This window comes from Pongo pygmaeus, chromosome 1 (genome assembly GCF_028885625.2).
Source record: "Pongo pygmaeus isolate AG05252 chromosome 1, NHGRI_mPonPyg2-v2.0_pri, whole genome shotgun sequence".
Lineage (NCBI taxonomy): Eukaryota > Metazoa > Chordata > Mammalia > Primates > Hominidae > Pongo > Pongo pygmaeus.
Genome location: NC_072373.2, coordinates 38,053,203 through 38,077,707, shown reverse-complemented (window position 1 = coordinate 38,077,707; position 24,505 = coordinate 38,053,203). Strand labels below are relative to the sequence as shown.

The 24,505-nt window shown below is 45.8% G+C and overlaps 1 protein-coding gene across 5 annotated transcripts in view; it reads left to right on the top strand.

The window, feature by feature from the left end:
- The window catches only part of TRAF5 (TNF receptor associated factor 5), a 48,659-nt gene that overhangs the window by 7,458 nt on the left and 16,696 nt on the right, over window positions 1-24,505 (top strand). For 3 of the 5 annotated variants that reach the window (XM_054482447.2, XM_063672339.1, XM_054482432.2), the window contains exons 2-4: window positions 19,133-19,351; window positions 20,304-20,361; window positions 22,239-22,340. In XM_054482447.2, coding sequence (XP_054338422.2) covers window positions 19,133-19,351; window positions 20,304-20,361; window positions 22,239-22,340 — 379 coding nt within the window. Of the gene's footprint in view, window positions 1-4,503; window positions 4,642-5,189; window positions 5,262-19,132; window positions 19,352-20,303; window positions 20,362-22,238; window positions 22,341-24,505 lie in introns of those variants that run through there. The other 2 variants (XM_063672350.1, XM_063672351.1) reach the window with 2 other exon arrangements.

Sequence of the window (24,505 nt, the reverse complement as noted above, 5' to 3'; positions counted from 1 at the left end):
GCAAAAGGATACAAAGCAAAATGAGCAAAGGGAAAAGGCTTATGGGGCAAAGTCCAGGGGAGACCAGGTACAAGCTTCCAAGAGTCTTGGAAAAGACTGCAAAGGACTGCTGAGGGGGAATCACACAGGATGTGCTGAATTTCTTCAGCAGTGCATTGTGACAGCAGGTGTGAAGCACTGTCTACCAGGGAAGGCCATTAGAGACTCAGTGCCCAAGGTTTTTACTGAGGGCTGGTCATGTAGATAACTTCATCTAGCACATGTCAAAATTCCACACTCCAGAAGAAAAACAGGTGTTCCACATAAAACACATTGGCCGGGCGCGGTGGCTCATGCCTGTAATCCCAGCACTTTGGGAGACCGAGGCGGGCTGATCACAAGGTTAGGAGATTGAGACCAGACCATCCTGGCTAACATGGTGAAACCCCGTCTTTACTAAAAATACAAAAAATTAGCCGGGCTTGGTGGCACGCACCTGTAGTCCCAGCTACTTGGGAGGCTGAGGCAGGAGAATCACGTGAACCCGGGAGGTGGAGGTTGCAGTGAGCCGAGATCGCACCACTGCACTCCAGCCTGGGGGACAGAGTGAGACCCCGTCTCAAAACAAAACAAACAAAACAAAACACATTGTTTACCTAGATGGTTTAAGCACAGTGAGACACTCTTAGCAGTTCGGGTGGTGGGAGCCTTACTGAAATCCATGTTCCAGACACCAGCCAGGGGCCATCATTGTGAGCAGAACTTTCTAGAGATAGCAGTATTAGGCTTGCTATCTGCATAGCAGATAGTTTCTGCATAGCTTTCCTTCATAATCTCATCTGTCCTGTCCTCTCAGTGCCTAACTATAGTTATGTTGTAGAGAAAATTGCCCTAGACAAAGAACCAGAAGACCTGGGTTTCAGCCCAGCATGGCCTCCTACTGCTGTGTGGCCCTTTGAACCCCTCAAACTCCATTTTCCTCACTGGGAGAAGAGGAATTGTAATTCTTGCTTGTAGGTCTCAATGGTGACTAAAAGACCAAAGGAAATGATATAGTTGGTCATTCCATCCATCCCTCATGATCGAGCACCTCCTTTAAGGCAGTGAGTGAGCTGTGGAGAGTAAGACGGGAGTGTGACATGGTGGCTTTGACAGCAGACAAGCCTGAATCCCTACCCAGAGTTACCAACTGTGGTACCTCGAACACATTGTGTCATCCCCTGAGCTTTGGGTTCCCGATCTGTAAAATATGAAGATGAATAATACAATGAGTGTCTGCAAATGTGGGCTGCTGTGTGGATTAAGTGGGACAACCTATGTGCAGCTCCTATGGTATCTAGAACATTATGGCACCCCAAGTGGCAACTGTTAATTGACTCAGATATTTGAGTGCTTGCCCTGCGTCTGTACCTTGAAAAATATAAGACACAATTCCAGCACTGCTTTCTTCTTGCTGGGGAGGACGATTATTGAACATATAATTAATTACATATACAATTATTTACATTCCCGGCAAGTGCTGTTAAGGAGAAGTACAGGTGGTTAAAAGGCATGTCATAAGTGGGGGGGACCCTAACTTGATGGAAGAGGCACACAGAGGCATGGCTGCATATGTGAGGCTTCATCTGGGCTTGAATGTGTTTAGCTCAGCAAGAGGTGGGGAGAGAGGAAAAGATGTTTCCGGAAGAGACAACAGCTTGAGGAAAGGGAGACCCAGCCTTAGGGCGAAGGTTGTAAGGGGGGAAGGTTCTCTGTTCATATGAGGAGTGGCAAAAAGACCAGGAATCCAGAGATTGGCCTACTTCAGAGGTCACCTCTGCCACCACCCTGGCAGGGAAGGGGCAGAGCAGGGGCCCCATGCAGGGAGATTTGCAGGTGTGGTGGCAGGAAGTAGAGGTGGTCTGGTCTGATGATCTCTGTTTTTTTTTGCTGTGCAGTATAGGAAGTAGAGTTTCCTGGTGAGACTGGAAGGAGTGGTCAAGGTTTGTGGAGGAGAGAAAGGTTTAAAATCAACATTGAACAGAGTGAGCTCAGAGGGAACAGCTGGCTTTGTGCTATGTTATTGTGTTGGCATGATGAAGTCTCTGGAAAAGGACTCTGGCAAATGGGATTTTAGAACTCTAGCTCCTTGTACAATGCCTGGCACCTAAATGAGGGCCCCATAAATGTTGGTTGCATTGAATTGTTGGCTGGCTACCTATATACATTTTTCTCAGCATTTCCCCTTTCCCAGGTGCCTGCTACCCTTGGGCTAAAGCTTCCCACTTGGCACCTCACCCAGAGGCTAGCTCACATTAGTGTGTCAGAGAGAGCGCTGCTCAGGCTTTACTCTTCCGGTCCTAGGTGGCTACACTGTCCCCTCACCCCTTACAGTGACTCCCGAACTCCTACCCCAGGTCAGCCATCATGAGCCAGCCTTGCCCTCTCCAGCTGGGACTGGTAGAATTTCAGGACTTACAAACAGGTGAAATGAAATGGTTTAGGCAGTGAGAAGCGTGCTTAGTAGGAGAGAGGCTGCCCTGCTTTCTGGAGAATCGCTGTTACAGTCGTTCTGTAAGTATTTACTAAGCACCTGTCATGTGCACTGTTTTGTTTGTTTGTTTGTTTTTGTTCTGTTTTGAGACGGAGTCTTGCTCTGTCATCCAGGCTGGAGTGCAGTGGTGTGATCTTGGCTCACTGTAACCTCCACCTCCCTGGTTCAAGTGATTCTTATGCCTCAGCCTCCTGAGTAGCTGAGATTACAGGCGTATGCCACCATGCCCAGCTAATTTTTGTCTTTTTGGTAGAGACGGGTTTCACCATGTCGGCCAGGCTGGTGTCAAACTCCAGACCTCAACTGATCCGCTCGCCTCGGCCTTCCAAAGTGCTGGGATTACAGGCGTGAGCCCCTGCACCTGGCCACATGCACTGTTTTATGTGTTGGGACCTCAGTACCCAAAGAAACAATCTTTGCTGTGATGGAGCTTATATTCTATTCTGATAGGGGAAGACAGAGAGTAAAGACATGAACAAGTAATATGTTAGGCAGTAATAAGTGCATTGGAGAAAAATGCAGTAGAAGATGGGTCTGCCAGGGATGTTGCATTTTCCATGTAGGGTGGTCAGCAAAGGCCTCCCTTGTGAGATAACATTTGAGCAGGTTCCTAAGGTGAAGGAACAAGCCCTTCAGATATCAGGGTGAAGAGTATTCCAGGCAGGGGAAAAGCAAGCAGAACCCTCTTCTGCTGTTCAAGAAGAAGCAAGGCAGTGTTGCCAGAGTAAGTAGACAAGGGGGAAGGCACTAGGAAGTAAGGACACAGAGAGTGGAGAGGCAGAGAAACAGAGGGCCCTGACCTCTAAGGACACTGGCTTCTACCCCGAGTGCAATGGGGCCATTGGAGCTGAGGAGCAGCAGAGACAGCTTCTGTTTTTAAAAGTATCACTCTGGCTGCTGGGTTGTGAATGGGCTGTAAAGGAGCAAGGCAGAGCAAGAGACCAGCTAGGAGACTGATGCAATAACCACTGGGGAGATGATGGCAGCTTAGGCCAGAGTGATTATGCTGACAGTGGCGAGGAGGAGAGGGGGGATATGTTGGGAAGGAAGATCCCATGGGATTTGGTGTTGTGAGATGGAGAGTAAGAGAGGAGCCAAGGATCACTCCAAAATTTTTGGTCCAAGTGACACTGTGATTGGTGGTACCATTTCACTGAGATGGAGGAAGGCTATGGGAGGAGCAGGTTGGGTGGGGATTTGACGTGTTAAGTTTGTGATGCCTATTAAATGTGGAGGCATAGACTAAACAGCGGAGTGTGTCTGAGGCTCAGGGGAGATGTCCAGATTACAGATAGAAATCAGGGCATTGTCAGCCATAGCTGGTAAGGCCAGGAGCTGGAACGTGCTCACCCAGAGAATGAGTGCAGATAGAAGAGAGCAGGTCCAGCACCAGCCCGAAGCTCCAAGAGATAAGAGAAGGTGACCTGGAAGCTGCCACGATGATCTGACTGGTGCTCCTCACACTGTCATGAGCTGTAGAATCTAGCCTGGGAATTTGCTAGAAAATCGATTCTAGTTGCTACTGAGAGATCGTGATACTGAAGTGTATTAATCAGGGAAGGCTAAACTATTATAACAAATGGGTCCCCCTTCCTCTAGGGTAAGGTGTCTGAGCCAGCATTTTCATCATGTTCTAGAACAGATTCTTAGCAGAGCATATGGGGCCCTGACTGCTCAGAGAGCTGCTGCTATAGTTTTGTGCATATGCATACGCATATCCCTACCTTGACTGAAAACTTCTTGGGGACAGGAGCTGTCTGGTAACCCACTCTCCTCCACTCCCATAATACAATAGGGCACAGCCTTTGCATGTGACCGGCACTAAATAAAGCTGGCTAGGAGGGCAGGGTGGACATGCATGGTGATTAAGTGCTTATTTACGTGCCAGGAATTGTGTGATAATAATTTACATGGATTAATTCATTTAATCTTAACTCCAAGCCTTTGTAGCGGGTACTATTATTGTCTTTTTTTTTTTTTTTTTGAGACAGAGTCTCACTCTGTTGCCCAGGCTGGAGTGCACTGGTGCAATCTTGGCTCACTGTAGCCTCCACCTCCTGGGTTCAAGCGATTCTCCTGCCTCAGCCTCCCAGGTGGCTGGGATTACAGATGTGCGCCACCATGCCCAGGTAATTTTTATATTTTTAGTAGAGACAGGGTTTCACCATGTTGCCCAGGCTGGTCTCGAACTCCTGAGCTCAGACAATCCGCCTGCCTTGGCCTCCCATATTGTCCCATATTCTAGATGAGGAAGGGATGACACAGGTAAGTGAATGGCAGAAGGGTTTGAACCCCAGCAGTCTGGCCCCAGAGCTGGTCTCTAACCAGTAAGCGGTACTGCCTGCCATCAAGCCCTCCTGTTTGGTGTTGGCTGCAATGGGGTACATTTTCTCCCAGCTGTGACAGAGTGAAGAACACTGGCTTTGGAGTCGAAAAGTCTGTATTCAAATCCCTGTGCCCACGCACTAGCTGTGTGATTTGGGGAAAGTTGTTTAACTTGAGGCCTCGGACTCTTCATTGGGAATATGATGATGATAGCAGTATTGCCACAGGGTTAGTGTGGAACTGTGTATGATATTATATGTAAAAGTGCAGGCTGGAAATTACTAGTACGTGTCAGGTTTTATTATTATTGTTATAATCATTATCTTGAGAAACCAAACTGTGGATCTCCTAGGACTAACCAGAAGAGCTGCCAGAGGCCTGCAGATCGCAGCAAATCCAACAGGCCCTGCTTCAACTAGAACAGGTATTCTGTGTACTCTTTTGTTTATTAATGTTTCTGCATGAAACTTGGTTTGGTAAGTTTCACGTGAAACAGTGAAACCCTTGGGTAGCTGATCCCTTAAGTCCTTCCAGAGCTGACAGGCTCAGTTGTGGGGTGGGGGAATCCACTCCCCCAGTTCTACCTACTTTTCTTGGATCTCCTCTCTGGGCTCCCTACCTGCTCTCCCTCTTTCGTTGCCCTGATCAGGCCCATGAGTCCCAACAGCCTGAGGGCTAAATTTTTTGAACCAGACTCTAGGATGCCTGCCTGTATGTGGGCAGGGCACCTGGGGTGTGCCTGGGGTGTGTCTGGGGTGTGTCTGGGGTAGCCTACCCCAGGAAGCGTCTCTTGTCTGCTTCCTCCGTGGACTGGGCCAGAGCTGGCCTTGCTGCCAGGCGGGAGGGGATTGCCCTGTGTGCCTCTCACAACATGTACCCCAGCCACAGTCCTCCCAGCTCTGGGTAGTAGGCAGCTGGCAGTATGTCACACATCTGAGGTCAGCTTTGGAAATATAAACTTACACAAAGTCAGCTGTGGATTAGCATTTGTGGGAAGGTGGGGGCACCGCTAGAATGATGTTGACCTTTGGTAGCTAAAAGTCACCAAAAGGTCATGCCATGGTTTCTAAATACTCATTGGCATTTCTGTTCTGTAGCCCATCTAGGGTGGTCTCAGATTTCTCCCCTTTCTTCAGAGTACCCTTAGGCCATGGAGGGTGGGGCTGGGCAAAGCCTGGGCTCAGTCCTCATTTGAAAATGTTTCTGAATTCTAAGCTAAATCTAAACTGTTGTCTGTTGGCTGTGCATCCAAGATCGAGGGGCCACTGGAGCCTCATTCACTTTACAAGTGTTTGTGCTCTTTGTACTTGTCTTTGTTTTTGTTTTTTGAGATAGAGTCTTGCTCTGTCACCCAGGCTGGAGTGCAGTGGCACTATCTCGGCTCACTGCAACTTCCGCCTCCCGGGTTCAAGTGATTCTCCTGCCTCAGCCTCCTGAGTAGCTGGGATTACAGGTGTGCGCCACCATGCCCAGCTTTTTGTATTTTTAGTAGAGACGGGGTTTCGCCATGTTGGCCAGGCTGCTCTCGAACTCCTGACCTCAGGTGATCCACCCACCTCGGCCTCCCAAAGTGCAGGGATTATAGGTGTGAGCTGTTGGGAAAAAGCTGAGTGTTGGGAGGGAAACTGAGGCAGGGCTTGCCTAATGTCCTTGGGAATATGTCTAGACTTTCTGGCTCCTTGCTTCTAGCCCTCCTAGGCTCCTATTCCCGTTATCTCAAGTAGCAGAACATGTTCCATATAAATGCTAAACCATCACAGCTGTAAATCATGTGCTTAATGCAACGTGTCCTTTTGACCTCCACATTCTCACCACCTGTTTCTCTGCTGGATTACCAATAAATAGCATGGGCTCCCAGAGCTCGCGGTCTTCGCAGCCTCCACGATCGCGATGGCCCTCTGGTGTCCCACCTTTATCTCTCAAACTGTCTTTCTCAATCCTTTGACTCTGCTGGACTTTGTCACCCCCAAGACCTGGTGCTGGGTCTGATCACCCCAACAGTGAGCCACCGCGCCTGGCCTCTTTGTACCTTCTTTGTAAGTAAGGAGGATGGTCAGCAAGGGGGAAGGGGGAGAGAAGTGTGAGTCTGAGATGACAGCCCCATAGCTCCATGCGGTGGGCACACCCACCCCCATTTGGGAATGTAGTTGAGGTGGCAATAGGCAGCCTTTCCAATGAGGAGAAGTCTTTCCAGTGAGGAGAAGTTCTTGAGCTGAGTCAAGAACAAAGGGCAGAAGGCTGACCTAGCCTTGGGGAACCCTGCAGGAGTGAAGTGCTGACAAGGAGCCACCAAGAGGTGTGGTTCAGAGCTGGGAGGAGAACCAACAAATACAGAACCCTAGGGCCAAGGGATCAGGGAGTTTCAAGAAGGAAGTGCCAAATGTCACATAAAGGGCAGGAGGGCAGTGATTTAGGAGAGACTAGTCAGCAAATGTGATGATGTGATTACAGTTTAGATCATCAAACTAACATAATATGCTTTCCCAGACTATATATGGCCTCATATACCACATCCCCAGATGATTTGGGCCTGCCGACTTATTCCAGGTAGAGTACAGATGAGCTTGGGAGGGCCAGGGAGGCTTCGGAGAGGCACTGATGGGATCTGATAAAGGACACAGATCTGTGGGTGCCACCTGGAAGGTGTGTTTCCATCGGGTATTGCTCTGGAGCTGGGAATGGAAAGGAGAGAGGGGAGAAAGAGGTTGATGGGGCATTACCGGGCTGAGGATGAAGAACGGGCCAGAGCTCCAGGGGCTGGGGAATTTGGGCCCATGTGCTGCATTTTTGTTTCCTCATCAGTGTCTGCCTATGGTAGATTCCCAGCAAAGAAATGATTTACAAAAAGTGACTGAATCAATAAATGTTTAGCATGAGATAGTCCAGTGTAACCATGAATTCAAAATTGGGTGAAATGAGAAGGCAAATAGCATGTCAGGCAATCAGGGTATCTCAGAGTGGGGGACATTGATGGAGGGACTCAGGGGCAAGTGCTTATTAATAATAGCCCTTATGACACCTCTGTGTACTACCACTATAAAGCTCTTCATGCATAGAGGGGTCAGCAAACTTCTTCTGTAAAGAACCAGGTAGTAACTATGTATTTGAGGCCTTGTGGCCATATGGTCTGTGGGGCAACTGCTCAGCTCCTCTGTGGTAGCACATAAACAGCCATAGACAGTGTGTAAATGAATGAACATGGCTGTGTTCTAATAAAACTTTATTTACAAAACATGTGATGGGCCAACCGCTGATATATATATAATTGACATATTTAATCTTCAGAAGTTCTTTGTGGTAACTACTGTTATTATCACCATTTTATTTTATTTTTTGATATATTTTTCTTTTTTTTGAATTGTGATAAGTCCTACTTTTTTATTTTTATGGGTGTGTATTAGGTGTATATTGGCTACATGAGATATTTTGATATGGGCATACAGTGCATAATAATCACATCAGGGTAAATGGGGTACCCATTATCTCAAGCATCTATTATTTCTTTGTGTTACAATCATCCCAATTCTTTTAGTTATTTTTAAATGTACAATAAATTATTGTTGACTATAGTCACCCCGTTATCAAATACTAGATCGTATTCTATACGATTATTCTGACTATATTTTTGTACTCATTAATCATCCCCACTTCCTCTCCCCAACACTTCCCCCACCCCACAACTACCCTTCCCAGCCTCTAGTAACCATCCTTCTACTCTCTGTCTCCATAAGTTCAATTGTTTTAATTTTTAGCTCCCACAAACAAGAACATGTGAAGCTTGTCTTTCTGTGCCTAGCTTATTTCACTTAACATAATGTCCTCTAGTTCCATCTATGTTGTTGCAAGTGATAGGATCTTGTTCTTTTCTATGGCTGAATATTGTGTATAGGTACCACATGTTCTGTATCCATTCATCTGTTGATAGATGCTTAGGTTGCTTCCAAATCTTGGTTCTTCAGTGTTGCAGTAAACATGAGAGTGCAGATGTGTCTTCAATATTCTGATTTCCTTTCTTTTGAATATATACCCAGCAGTGGGATTGCTGGATCATATGTAGTTCTGTTTTTAGCTTTCTGAGGAACCTCCATGCCGTTCTTCATAGTGGCTGTACTAATTTACATTCCTACCAGCAGTGTACGAGGGTTCCCTTTACTCCATGGCCTGTTATCATCGTTTTACAGATGAGGAAATGGAGAAACATGGAGACTAAGTAATTTGCCTGAGGTCACGTGGCTATGAAGGGGTACGGGCAGGATTTGAATCCAGGCAAGTCTTCTCCAGAGTCCATAGTGGTAATTGTCATGCTATGCTGACTCTTGGAACCTTGGAGGGGCAGGGAGGAACCCCAGCTCTTCATCCCCTGAGGGCCTCCACCACTACCTGGCAGTAGGACCTCACTAGGCCTCCATTTCCTCATTTTAAAAAATGGGGAATAATGATAATATATATATTATATCATATATCACCCTGTCTCCTACGCTGGAGTGCAGTGGCGCCATCATAGCTCACCGTAGCCTTGACCTCCTGGGCTCAAGCAATCCTCCCACCTCAGCCTCCTGAATGGCTGGGATTACAGGTTTGAGCCACCACTCCTGGCTGAGGGGTTAAAATGAGCTAATGCATATAAATTAGCTGTCTCTGTGCTTGGACATAGCCTCAGTACTTGTAATCCTAACCCATATCTGACTCCAGCCTTAGGCTCCATTCACTTCTTCTAATACCCTTCCCTTGCCCTCTGCCTCAATCGGAACTCTCCTAGATTGTCTTCACAGCCCTTTCCCACTGTGGCCTCACAGTAACTCTGAGTTTCCACATTGATTATTGAGTCATCTGAGTTATTGGGTACTCTGGCCTGGGGACTCATGAGGATAGCCCCACCCTTAAGGAGCTCAAGGAGCTGTCCCTAGGTAGCAGTGGGGACTGTTACAGAGTTGGAGCCAAGGATGGGGGCCGAGTGCACTGGAGTTGAACAAGGCTTCCTAGTGGAGAAAGCTGCTGTGTGGGAAGATCAGTAGAGCTTTCTTTGTTATTTTTTCCTCTTGGTCTGGTTTCTGAGAGCAAATCTAAAGGTCTCCTGGATATCTTAAAAGTACCACCTGGAGTCAGGTAGACTCTACATGGTTCCGAGGAGGAGTTCCACTAAAGGCATCTCTGTAAGTGTGACTGACTTGAGGCAGCAGCAGCTTTCGTCAGGCCAGCATGGGTGTGCAGCCTGGAGGGTTGGGGGAAGAGGGATGCCCTTCAGCCTTTGCACTCCCATCTACTCCCTGACAGTGCTTGCTGCACCGCCAGGAGAATGGGGAACCAGAGGTTTCCTGACAACTTGGAGAGAGGTCACAGTTCTCTTTAAAGTAATTAAAATTATACTCACGTCATTGTTTGTCCTGTTCCCAAGACAACTTTCTTCTGTGAAGACATAAAGAAAAGCAAAGAAAACATACCCTTATCTCTGCCTCTAAGACATCAAAGCCAGTCATCCTGGGGCAAGAACAGTGCATCGGTGGACTGTGGTCACATGTTGTCTGGTTGTTGTGGTGTCACCTGGTCTTTGCATGAGCTCCCAGCCACGTTAGGTGCAATGCAAAATGGCCTTATTGGTTCTCCTTTTCTCCAAGGCCTTCGTCTTTGACCTGCCTGGTTAAAGGGGTTTCTTCTTCAGTTTTTGAGGGAAGACCTCTCTGGGCCATCACAGACAGAAGCTTTGGAAAAACTGTGAGACCATTTCAGTTCTCCCTTGTACCAGGAGGATAGCCTAACAGATAAAGTGCTTTCTCCTCCTTCCTTTTCCTTTCCTTTTTCAAGTTAGGGTCTTTCTGTGTCGCCCAGGGTGGAGTGCAGTGGCGTGAACAATGAACACGGCTCACTGCAGCCTCGACCTCCCAGGCCCAAGCGATCCTCCTGCCACAGCCCCCCAAGTCGCTGGGACTACAGGCGTGCACCACCACACCCTGCTAATTTTATTTATTTATTTATTTAGAGACATAATTTTGCTCTTGTTGCCCAGTCTAGAGTGCAATGGTGCAATCTCGGCTCACCGCAGCCTCCTGGGTTCAAGTGATTCTCTTGCCTTAGCCTCCCAAGTAGCTGGGATTACAAGCATGCGCCACCACGCCCAGCTAATTTGTATTCTTAGTAGAGACAGGATTTCTCCATGTTGGTCAGGCTGGTCTCAAACTCCCGACCTCAGGTGATCCACCCACCTCGGCCTCCCAGAGTGCTGGGATTACAAGCATGAGCCACCACACCTGGCCAACTAATTTTTGTATTTTTTGTAGAGATGGGGTTTTGCCATGTTGCCCAGGCTGGTCTCATACTCCTGAGCTCAAGCAATCTTCCTGCCTCCGCCTCTCAAAGTGTTGGGATTACAGGCGTGAGCCACTGTGCCAGCCCCGCCCCCCGCCCCCTTTTTTTTTTTTTTGCTTCCTGGTAGTAACTGTTCTTCCTGGAAGAGCAGAATCACAGGATTCAACGCCAGCCATGACCTTGAGAGAGAACTGCCTGTCCTAGCAGGAGAGCATCTGGAACCCACTGAGGACATGGATTCCAGAGACCCGTTGGGTCACTGCATGTTGGGATTGAACATTTTAACTTTTCTTTATCACCAGCCACAGTCTCTCCTCTTTAAGCCCAGGACCCATTGGTGGGCCTTGGGTGGGTTTGGGGAATAACATATTTGTATCCTTCCCATGCTGCTCAAGTGGGTATTAGGCAGTTGACCAACACTGCCAGCGAGACCTGAGCAGAGCTGAGAAATGGACAGTTTGCCTTCTGGCAGCCCGTCCACGGAGAGAGGGGCCATCTGGTGTCATTAGAGCCATGGAGGAGCACCAGTCACTGTTGAGATGCTGCCCAGCACCCAGGGATCAGGGAGAGATCCCCTGGCTTGCCCTTCTTCCCACTCTTCCCATCCCAGTGCCTCTCATTGGCTGAACCTAACCAGGGAGCCTGGAAAACAGTTTGCGGCATCAAATTTCACCCTACCTCATGCTGCAGAGCTAAGCAGAGCAAGAGTAGGGAGTGGATCTGGGCAAACAGGCAAATGACTGGCATGTTCCCTTAATTCCACTTCAGCTACAGTTAATTGCTAACCATTCTAGAACTTTTGTGATAGCAGGAAATTCTTTAATCTCCTTCATCTAGAAAATGCCTCCTCTTTCTTCAAGACCAGCTGATGATTTCTTCTCTGTGAAATCAGCACAGACACCTCAGAAATTGTTAGCTACCCCCCACCTAGGCTGTACCAGTTCTTTGTCGAAATCTCTGTTTGTGGTACTTGCCAGTGGGATATTGTAATTGATCATTTTTGTGCCTTATTTCTTCTGTCCTTGGAGGGACTCAAGGGCAGATGCAACGTCACAGCCTCTGCATTCTCAGGACCTAACCCAGGATCAGTGCAGGGATGTGCAGATGAGTGGGCTGTGGGGTGTCCTGCTCATGGTTTCTTGGATGGTGGGTGGCAGAGCAGAGACAGAGGTCTCTGGTCCTGTGCCCTTTTCACTCTGGGATTTTATCTGTAGTAATCAGTAATTCCCCAAGAATCAGAACTTGAAAACCCTGGAGACAAATTTTGTGGACTTATGTCTTATGCACTATAACATAATATATTTAAAAATTCCCCAATTTTTAAAATCTTCATTAATCCAAACTGGATGTTGGCAGGGGTATGGAGGTGGTATGGATAGACAGACCAGGATCTACCTTTCTTTGTTAAACCTTTCTTAAACTCTGCAAAATACATATCTTTTTTGTTATAACTGAAGGCTAAGCTCACGTTGCTTCAGAATGTAAGAATACGTATCATGTGTTCTCCAGAAATGAATCCGTAGAGACACGTAAGTAAAGAATTTAAATGGTGGCGTCCACAGCTTTCCTTTGGAATTCCTAAAAAATTCTCATGGAAAAGATGCATCAATTTATGAAACAAGAAGATGGCATTTCAAAGAAACTCAGCAAGAGTTCTTAGGGCATAGATGGGATATGACTTTCTCTTGTCTCTTTTGGCTTGAGTTAACAACTCTTCAGTAGGAGTACCACACTGTACATCCCATTGATGGCAAGAATAAGAATGCCATTGACTGCAGAAAGGTGATATATAAGCTCTATTTTTAGCAGTTTTGATATGTTTTTTTCTTCCTGACTTGCAAGAACTGAGCTGCTTTGTTGTTCCTGTTACGTAAGCTGTTATACACAGAGGGGAAAGATTTTAATAAAATGGAGTGCTTACTCATGTCCACTAAATAGCTGCCTGGGAATGACAGAGTACCAGCTGAAAGTATCTAATTAATTAGATAAATATATTTGTTAGGTAAAGAAGCATATCCTTTCTAGTTCTGCTGTTGGGCTCTCTCATGTCAGTGAACAAAGTGGGTCCAGGCTTGAGGAAGCTTCAGAAGGAGACGGATCCTGCCCTGGGAGGCATCACAGCTCTGTTTATATACCAGAACCTCACCCAGAAAGACACCTCAAGTCCACATCTCATAGCCGAACATAAATGCTTATTTTTCTACAATGTGTAATGAGATTAAAAACCCAATTTCATAAAAACAAATAGTGGACAAGACAATAACCGATTAGAGAGTGAACAAGGTCAGTGAATGACTTAGGCCTGTTGAATAGGTCTGGGAAATACACACATGGATGGGGAGAGGAAGGATGGGGCATGCAGTCCTCTGCTGGCTGTTCAGCAGGAGCAAGGAGACTGTGAGAGTCACATGTGCTGTGTCTGCCAGGACAAAGCTGACAAGACATGGGCCCGCACAGCCATCTAATAGAGCAGTGGTTTCCAAAGTGCTTCAAGGGCCCCTGGGGCGCTGGGGCAGCTCTTACTAGGAAGTCACTTAATGGACTCTTACTTCAGATGAGTTCAGGGAAGAGCCAATTGTGTGCATCTCTTTCGCAGTTCCAGTTCAGTGACCTTTTTCATTGTTACCTTGAAATTAGCCATAGTGGAAGTGTTTAACCACAGAAATCGGCAAATGCTACAAACTGGAGCTTTCCCCCAGTTGAGCAGATTATTAAATGTTTACTAGCACAGCACTGCTTGGGGCTCCGTGACACACTTTCAGGGGATCTGCAAGGTCAAAACTATTTTCATGATAGTACTGACATCATTTGCCATTTGTACTCTCCTTTTACAAATGCACAGAGATGTTTTCCTGAAGCTAAATGATATATGATATGCAACAGACTGAATGTAGGAGCAGACATGAGAATCCAGCTGTCTTCTATTAAGCAAGACATTAAAGAGATGTGCAAACGTGTAAAATGGTGGCACTCTTCTCACTAATTCTTTTGTTTTGGAAAATGGTTATTTTTCATAAAAATATTATTTGTATTAACATACAATTGGCTTATTATCTTGAAGTAAATACTTTTAAAATTCCTCAATTTGACTCTCAAGTATGGCAAATATGAATAGATATAATTTGCGTAAACAAAAACTCTTAGGGGTCCTCCATTAAAAAAAGACAAGATTTTCTTTTAGAGCAGTTTTAGGTTCACAGCAAAATTGAATGGAAGTCTGTTTATCCATTCTTTCTTTCATGGATTGTGCCTTTGGTGTTGTACCTAAAAAGTCATTGTCAAACTCAAGATCATCTAGATTTTATCCTGTGTTATCTAGTAGGAGTTTTATAGTTTTGCATTTTACATTCATGTCTGTGATCCATTCTGAGTTAATTTTTGTGAAGGGTGTCAGGTCTGTGTCTAACTTCATTTTCTGATGTAGATGTCCAGTTTTCCCAGCACCGTTTGTTGAAAAGACTATCTTTGCATCATTGTTTTGCCTTTGCCCTTTTGCCAAGGGTCAGTTGACTGTATTTATGTGGATCTATTTCTGGGCTCTTTGTCCTCTATATTCTGTATAATCAAGTATGATAAGTTTTGAAGTTGGGTAGTGTCCATCCTATGGATCTTTGGCTCCTCAAGTTTTAAGAGTGTTATCTTAGACTAGGTGCTGTGGCTCATACCTGTAGTAATCCCATTGCTTTGGGAGGCTGAGCTGAAAGGATTGCTTGTGGCCAGGAGTTCAAGACCAGCCTGGGCAACATAGTGAGACTCTGTCTCTAAAAAAAAAAAAAAAAAAAAAAAAAAAAAAAATTAGCCAGGTGTGGTGGCACGCACCTGTAGTCCTAACTACTGGGGAGGTTTAGGTGGAAGGATCACTTGAGCCCAGGAGTTGGAGGTTACAGTGAGCCATGGTTACACCACTGCACTCCAGCCTGGGGTACAGAGTGAGACCCTGTCTCTGAAAAAAAGAGAAAAAACAAGAGTGTTATCCTAGTCTGTGTTGCCATCACAAAATACCTCAGACTGGGTAATTTATAAAGAACAAAAATGTATTTCTCACAGTTCTGAAGGCTGAGAAGTCCACAATCAAGACACCAGCAGATTCCGTGTCTGGTGAGGGCTCACTTTCTGCTTCCAAGATGGCAGCTTATTGCTGCATCCTCCAGAGATGAACACTGGCCTTACATGGGGAAAATTGGAAGGGCAAAATAACCTAGCTAGTTCCTTTGAGCCCATTTTAAGGTCACTGGTCCCGTCCGTGGATACAAAGCCCTCATGACTTAATCACCTCCTAAAGGTCCTGCCTCTTAATACTATCACACTGGACCTTAGGTTTCAATATATGAATTTTGAGGGGGGACACATACATTCAAATCATAGGGGGTCCAGAGACCGAAAAGTTGGAGAACTACTGTTGTAGCAAAAGATGGACATACACACAGATGAGTGCCATAGATTCTTGTGTTAGGGAGAGTGTAGAGTGTACTGGAGGGAACCTGAACTGAGTTTTGTACATCCTACTGCCTCATTCTGGGGACTGAATGAGCCTGTTGCTTTAGGATACATCTCTGAGAGTCCAAATTTAGATGCTGTGTGACAGACTTGGGCCTGGCCTCAGAAGAGAATCTCAGAGGGACATAGAATATGACATCAGGGCACAGGATGTGAAGTGCCAACCTCCCCAGGAATGAGGGAACACAAGGCAGAGCAGGGCTGTTTGAAAGTGGTTCTTCCAGTTCTCTGAGAGAAAGGTGGGGCTTGGTTATTAGGGCTGTGCCTGTAAATAAAATGTTTTGCCTCTTCATCTTCAGAATTAAAACTTTTGTTAAATCCTAAGAGTCAACCATGTTACAGGAGGGAACATTTGTATCTTATACTGCTTACCTACCACCCTTGAAGTTTTGCAGGAAACACTAGGGAAAAGGTGGAGCTTTGGTCTCAAACCCCAGGCTTTTTTTTTTTTTTTTGGTCTCAAACCCCAGGCTTTTTTTATTTATTTATTTTTTTTGAGACAGGGTCTCTCGCCCTGTCACCCAGGCTGGAGTGCAGTGGCATAATCATGACTCGCTGCAGCCTCCACCTCCCAGGCTCAAGTGATACCCCCTGCCTCAGCCTCCCAGGTAGCTTGTGCGAAGGCCCTGTGGCATAGAGTGTGGTGTATTAGAAGAACTAAAAAAAAAAAAACAAAAAAAACCCTGTGTGGCTGGAGTACAGAAAGCCAGGAAAGAGAGGTCCAGGATGGTGCTGGACTGGGGAGGATACAGTCTTGAGCCTGCTTAGCATTGTGGACTTTCTCTCAGAACCTGGGAAGCCACTAAAAGATGAAGGGAGATAACCTTACATTGTACTTGGCATTTTGAAAGTCTCATCCTGGCTATAGTATGGAGAGTGGATTGGAGAAGAAAGCAATTAATGAACTCATATTTAGTTCAGGTGAGAAATGATGTGGCTTGGTACTTGTCTTAGCTTGGGCTGCTATAAGAAAGCACCATAGACTAGGTAGCTTATAAACAACAGAGGTTTCTGACAGTTCTGGAAGCTGAAAGCCCAAGATCAGGGTGCCAGCGTGGTTGGGTTCTGATGAGGCCCCTCTTCCGGGCTGCAGACTTAACTGCTGTATCATCACATGGCAGCAAGAGGGCCAGGGACCTCTCTGGCCTCTTTAGAGAGGAGGTCTCGCCATGTTGCCTGGGCTAGACTCGAACTCCTAGGTTCAAGCCATCTTCCCACCTCAGCCTCTTGAGTAGCTGGGACTACAGGTGTGCACCACCATTCCCTGCTCTCTCTGGCCTCTTCTTTTTTTTTTTTTTTTTTTTTTTTTTGAGATGGAGTCTTGCTCTGACACTAGAGTGCAGTGGCGCGATCTCAGCTCACTGCAATCTCTGCCTCCTGGGTTCACGCCATTCTCCTGCCTCAGCCTCCCAAGTAGCTGGGACTACAGGCACCTGCCACCATGCCTGGCTAATTTTTTGTATTTTTAGTAGAGAGGGGGTTTCACCGCATTAGCCAGGATGGTCTCTATCTCCTGACCTCATGATCTGCCCGCCTTGGCCTCCTAAAGTGCTGGGATTACAGGCGTGAGCCACCGCGCCCAGCCTTCTTTGGCCTCTTCTTATAAGGGCACTAATCCCATTCATGAGGGCTCCACTCTCATGACTTCATTACCTGCCAAATGCACACCTCCTAATACCGTCACATTGGGGGTTAGAATTTCCACATATGAATTTGGGGAGGAATACAAACATTCGATCTACCGCAATGGCAGTGATAGATACTGTGAGTAATATATTTGTGTGCAAGGAGTCATTGCCAAACTCAAGATCATCTAGATTTTATCCTATGTTATCTAGTAGGAGTTTTATAGCTTTGCATTTTATGTTTATGTCTGTGATCCATTCTAAGTTCATTTTTGTGAAGGGTGTCAGGTCTGTGTCTAGCTTCGTTTTCTGATGTGGATGTCCAGTTGTCCCAGCACCATTTGTTGAAAAGACTTACCTTTGCATAATTGTCTTGCCTTTTCTCCTTTGTCAAAGGTCAGTTGACTGTATTTATGTGGGTCTATTTCTGGGTTCTCTATTCTGTTCCTTGGATCTATTTGTCTGTTCTTTTGATAGTACTACACTGTTTTGATTACTGTAGCTTTATAATAAGTTTTGAAGTTGAGTAGTGTCAGTCCTCCAGCTTTGTTCTTCTCCTTCAATATTGTGTTGCTGTGTTGGGTCTTTGGCTCCACAGGTTTTAAGAGTGTTATCTTAGGCCAGGTGCGGTGGCTTACCCAGCACTTTGGGAGGCTGAGCCACCAAGATCACTTGTGTCCAGGAGTTCAAGACCAGGCTGGGCAGCATAGTGAGACCCTGTCTGTATTAGTCCGTTTTCATGCTGCTGATAAAGACATACCAAGACTGGGCAATTTATAAAAAAGAGAGGTTTAATAGACTTACAGTTCCATGTGGCTGCAGACGCCTCACAATCATGGCAGAAGGCAAGGAGGAGCAAGTCACGTCTTACATGGATGGCAGCAGGCAAAATGAGAGAGAGAGCTTGTGCAGGGAAACTCCACCTTATAAAGCCATCAGATCTCATGAGACTTATTCACACGAGAACAGCACGGGACAGACCATGATTATATTACCTCCCACTGGGTCCCTCCCACAACATGTGGGAATTCAAGAGGAGACTTGGGTGGGGACACAGCCAAACCATGTCACTGTCTCTAAAAAAAAAAAAAAAAGTTTTCTTTTTTTTTAATTGGCCCGGTGTGGTGGTGTGTGTCTGAAGTGCCTGTAGTCCCAGCTACTGGGGAGGGATCAGTTGAGCCCAGGAATTGGAGATTACAGTGAGCCATGATCACACCACTGGCCTCCAGCCTGGGCTACAGAGTGAGACCTTGTCTCTGAAAAAAAGAAAAAAAGTATTAGTCTGTTTGTGCTGACGTAACAAAATACCTCAGACTGGGTAGTTTATAAAGAACAGAAATTTATTTCTCATAGTTCTGGAGGCTGGGAAGTCCAAGTTCAAGACACCAGCATGTTCAATGTCTGGTAAACACTTCCTCTGTGCTTCCAAGATGGTGAGAAATATATTTGTCTGCTTCTAAAAATTTTTAACAAAACCTGGTTTCCAGTCTCTCATTGAGTGGGAGAAAAATTCCTAACAGTTTACTTATAATGTAATTAACACACCTGGCTATATTTTGTCCAGGCGTGTGGCCAAACTGACAGGGTAATTTAGCACCCTGTAAAAGATTGATGTACAAAGAACTGAATCTCATAGAATCTTGCTAGAAGTCGTCTGGTCCAGCCTCTAACCTGAGCACCCCAAAGACATTGCACCTTTCCCGGAGCCCCCTAGTGGCAGGAGGTTGTCACTGTTGTTTCAGAGTCACAACAGAATGACCATGTGAATGATGTTCACTAATTATGAGACAAATAACCAAAGCATCTGATGGCTGTAGTTGTTTCAGTGTTTGCACACTTAATTTTCCTTCTCCTCCCCTGACCTCTGCAGAATGGCTTATTCAGAAGAGCATAAAGGTATGCCCTGTGGTTTCATCCGCCAGAATTCCGGCAACTCCATTTCCTTGGACTTTGAGCCCAATATAGAGTACCAGTTTGTGGAGCGGTTGGAAGAGCGCTACAAATGTGCCTTCTGCCACTCGGTGCTTCACAACCCCCACCAGACAGGATGTGGGCACCGCTTCTGCCAGCACTGCATCCTGTCCCTGAGGTGAGTGGGCAGGGCCTGCAACTCTGGCCATGGCAGGCCCAGCATCCAAGTGGCAACTGTGGCCACTCAACTGTTTTCATGGGTTTTGGAGTTGCTTTACTTGGCCACAGAACCATGACTGTAAGGAAGGACTCTCCCAGATCCCCTCTGTGAGGGCCTGAAGAATAATCATTTTTTGGTCACTAGTTTACAGACATTTACCTTTTCTTAAAATTCAGACTGTACCTGCTTTGCATGGGAGAGCAGACCTAGACATACACTCCATCATGGGAGCTGGCTGTGGAGAAGGGGTTGAATCTCACAATGTCTGTGTTGTAGTCACCCCAATCTTCCTTTGCCTTGAGGCAGAGGTGCTGTGGCACCTAGAAGGGACCTTGCTGCCATGGATGCTGTCCACTCCTGGGCAGCTGTAAGACCTGGGTCATGCTGTGTTGAGGGAGGATACCAGGAGAGATGTGGAAGCAGGTATACTTTGGGAGGTTATATAGGTAGCAAGGCAGTCATTTTGCCCTGCCAAGCTTTGAAAGTGGGTTATTACAGCGCATCCTCATTCCCTCATGTGTTTGTGCATTCAGCACCTGTATGTTCTGTGCTCTCATGCTGAAGAGCTACAGTGTGGAACAGGACCCCATGTCTGCCCTCTAGAATGTCCCAGTCTAGAGGAGACAAATGTGGCACAGTGTGATAAACAAAGGACAGAGGGTATTTAGCTCTGTCCAGGGACTCACTGACTGCATCCCAGAGGATGCATGAAGTTTTTCAGGCAAACTGAAAGAACAGGAAGGTGCTGAAGGAGGGGTACAGGAGGCACCTTCTGGGAAGAGGGAACAGCATGTGCAGACAGGGACCAGCCTGCCCAGGGTTAGAGCATGGCTGGAGCCCTGGGGCTGGTCTTGGAAATGTTGTTGAGGTAAACAACTAACTCTGGCTCCATTTTAATTTTTTTCTTCAGAGAATTAAACACAGTGCCAATCTGCCCTGTAGATAAGGAGGTCATCAAATCTCAGGAGGTAAGAAAGTCACTGCTTTTGTCTAGCGGCTCTCAGGGTGATGGAGAAGAAGTCAGTGAATTGGACATTGAGATAGGAGCAGGAGACTGGTTGAGGGAGACCTTCCTTGGAGTCCATATTCTTCTGCTGTGGGGTCACATCAGACCCTACTCGTAGCCCTGTTTGAGAGGCTTGTTTGGGTCTTTATTGACCACACCCCTCCTCCTGCTTCTTCCTCATCCCCTTCCTACACTGGCTCCAGCTAATATATTTCATTATGGTTTTGATTTGCATTTTCCTGTTGGCTAATGAAGTAGAGCATTTTTTTCATGTGCTTATTGGCTATTTGTACATCTTCTTGGTTAAAAATGCCTATTTATTTCCTTTGCTCATTTTAAAAAATTGAGTTATTTACCTTTTATTGTTGAATTATAAGAGTTATTTATAGCCTGTAATCCTAGCACTTTGGGAGGCTGAGGCAGGCAGATCACCTGAGGCCAGGAGTTTGAGACCAGCTTGACCAACATGGCGAAACCCTGTCTCTACTAAAAATACAGAAATTAGCTGGGCGTGGTGGTGCATGTCTGTAATCCCAGCTACTTGAGAGGCCGAGGCACAAGAATCGCTTGAACCTGGGAGGTGGGGGTTGCAGTGAGCTGAGATCATGCCACTGCACTCCAGCCTGGGTGACAGAGCAAGACTCTGTCTCAAAAAAAAAAAAGTTCTTTATATATTCTGGATATAAATCTCTTAGCAGACATTTGGCTGCTAAGATTTGCAAATATTTTTCTTCCATTCTGTGGGTTGTCTTTTCCCTTTCTTGATAGTGTGTTTGAAACACAAAATTTTTCATTTTGATGAAATCTAATTCATCTATTTTTTTTCTTTTTTTGGTTGCTTGTTCTTTTTTGGTGTTGTATCTAAGAAACCATTGTCTGTTCCATTGTCATGAAGACTTTCTCCCTTAAAACTCCTCTTTAAGTTCAGTTTTCTCCCTTTAAGATTCTGTTGCAGGATGTTCAAGCAGAAGCTTTCCTTGAGCCTCTAGTCTGCTGTACGTGCATCTTCTCTATAATCCTTATGAGATGTTTTGCAAATACCTACAACAGGGTTATGCTGTACTTAGTGTCTGTCTGACCTACTATCCAGGGGTTGGCATACTACAGTCTTGGGACAAATCCAGCCTGCTACCTGTTTTTGTATGGCCTGTAAGCTAAGAAATTCTTTTTATGTAATGGTGGGTGCATAGAAACCCTCATATTTTTGCAACTTCTTGTGAGTCTTAAACTACTTCAAAATAAAAATTCATTTTAAATAATCCAAAGAAGAAAGTTTTGTGACATGTGAAATTCAAATTTCCGTGTTCATAAATAGTGTTTTATTGGAATGTAGCTGTGCCCATTCATTTAAGTATTGTGTATGGAATAGTTGAAATGTGGCAACAGAGATGATCGTGATGTGGACTATCTGACCCCTTACAGAGAAAGTTTGCTAACTCCTGGTTTGCGCTAAAATAGCAAGCCAGCACAGCCTCAGTGACACTGTCTGATAAGTAATACATTTGCCCTGGGACAGGAAGCTGAAAGCATTACCCTTGGCCAAGCTTCACCTCCTGACCTTTAAGAATGTGGGTCAGGTTCACCATGAGATTCACCTAGCTGCAGCCTGGTACACAGGGCATTGTTACCTGGCTTGTATGTTTAATGGTTTGTCAAAAGCATGTATCTGAGACAGCCTTTTCTTTCAGTGTGGTGTAAGTGTGATATTTCCATTCCAGCTGATGTCTGGAAGTTTCCACCTGCCTTCTGAGATACACTTGAAGACCAAATTAATAATAGCTTAATTCACATTGCTGTAAAACTTTGAAGTGTGTGAGACTTATTATGCTTATCTTTTAGGTTTTTAAAGACAATTGCTGCAAAAGAGAAGTCCTCAACTTATATGTATATTGCAGCAATGCTCCTGGATGTAATGCCAAGGTTATTCTGGGCCGGTACCAGGTGGGTATTACTCATGAACAATATCTGCTTTTGCCATTTTTCCAGGGATGTGTGTTGAACCCCTTTATGTGACAGTTACCAAGCTAAGCATGGTACAGGGATTCAGTGAAGTGCCCTCAAGGATTCCCAGTCTAGCAATACAGGTGGCTACAGTGCTGTAGCCCACCTATGGCTGAGGTGTGGGTGAAGAGGTTCGTCCCGTATGGAGCGCATGGAGGACATCTTGTATCCACTAGACCTTAATTGTGTGGTAGGGATCATTGAGCCAAAAGAGAGGGCGTGGGACATGCTGGACAAAACAAACACTCAAGAATATGCCATTTTGGGGGAACTGTGTGGGACCCAGGGCATGACTACAGAAAGACACAATTGTGAGGTCCTTCCCCAAAAGCATTTGCTCTCTCACTTGGTGCTATCGTAGGTGTTTCCCAGCAACTGTGGGGCCTGGCCCCGTGGGGTTTATGATCTAACACAGATCACTCAGACCAGGACAGAGACAGGCTGTGGGTTAAAGGTGAAGCATTGATAGGAGAGACAAACCAACAAGGTGTAGGGGAAATGTAAGTGAAGGGGAATTGATGCCTTTCAAATGAAGTGACCTCAGCTGCTCTTCCCTCCAGCTAGGGAAGGTGGTTAAATGGGAAGCTGGAAGTGTGGCACTGCCTGTCAGGCCCATGTCAAGTTTGATCACACTGCAAGTGAACATGACTCAGGCTTCTCTAACTTCCAGGGAATTGCTGAGAGGCTGCTGAAATTTCTCCCGCACACCCACACATTTTGGAACACATATTTCAGATGATTCAGTCTTTTCTCTATCACACCTCCAAATCCCTCAGGCACTGAGCTTATAAATGTGTAAATGATTTCCTTGTTAACCCAGGGATTTATTTGGAGGTTCATAGAACTTTTGTTATGTTTTCATGTGTCCTTTGCCCCTTGTTTTGAATAGTCGAGTCTTAGAGCAAGACCTTTTTTCCAGCTTTGTTGTCACTAAGCCTAAAAAGTAAATGAGGCTCAAATGGACCATTGAACAGCTTTAATGACCAAAACTGGCTTATGGAGAGCAGGGGCTGGTTTCTCTCCACCTGTTTCTTTTGTATTTCCCCTCATTCCTTGCTTCCCACCCACCCTCTTATATGGTAAGGTGTAGAATCTTACAGGCAGCAGAGTTGTGATGAATATTGACTGTTTGGGTGAGAGTTGAGGAGTAATATCAACCAGTTTTGGAGAAGAGATGGATTCCAACTGTGATCACCATATGATTCTTACTACCAGAGGTGAAGGAGAATAGCTGTATTTGTTTATCTCACTGTCAAAAAACTGTTTGCTTTTTCTTCTGGAAGAGATCAGCAAACTCTGTTAAGAGTCAAACAATAATAATCATCATCATAATCATAATAATAAAGAGCCAGATAGTGACTATTTTAGGCTTTGCAGGCCATACAGTCTCTGTCACAATTACTCAGCTCTCCCATTTTAGAGGGAAAGCAGCTATAGACAATATGTGAAGGAATAGGTGTGGCTCCTCTCCAATAAAACTTTAATTATAAAAACAAGTAGCAGGCCAGATTTGCCCTGTGAGTCTTAGATTGCCAATTTTGTCTTAAAGGACCCTCAGGGGGACAGGTTCTCTAACATTTTGGCAACTTGCCAGCATCACAATAACTGCAGTGATTCAAAGGTTTTCACTGAGATATGCCTGCTTTTAAACCTCTAGAATGTTGGCCAGGCGTGGTGGCTCATGCCTGTAATACCAGCACTTTGGGAGGCCAAGGTGGGCAGATTGCCTAAGGTCAGGAGTTTGAGACCAGCCTGGCCAACATGGCAAAACCCTGTCTTTACTAATAATACAAAAATTAGCCGGGCATGGTAGCTGGTGCCTGTAATCCCAGCTACTTGGGAGGCTGAGGCAGGAGAATCTCTTGAAACCTGGGAGGCGGAGGTTGCAGTGAGCCAAGATCGTGCCACTGCACTTCAGCCTGGGTGACAGTGCGAGACTCTGTCTAAAAAAAAAAAAAACCTAGAATGTCCAGCCTGGCCAACATGGTGAAACCCTGTCTCTACTAAAAATACAAAAATTAGCTGGGTGTGGTGCACACCTGTAATCCCAGCTACTCTGGAGGCTGAGGCACAAGAAGCTCTTCAACCCAGGAAGTGGAGGTTGC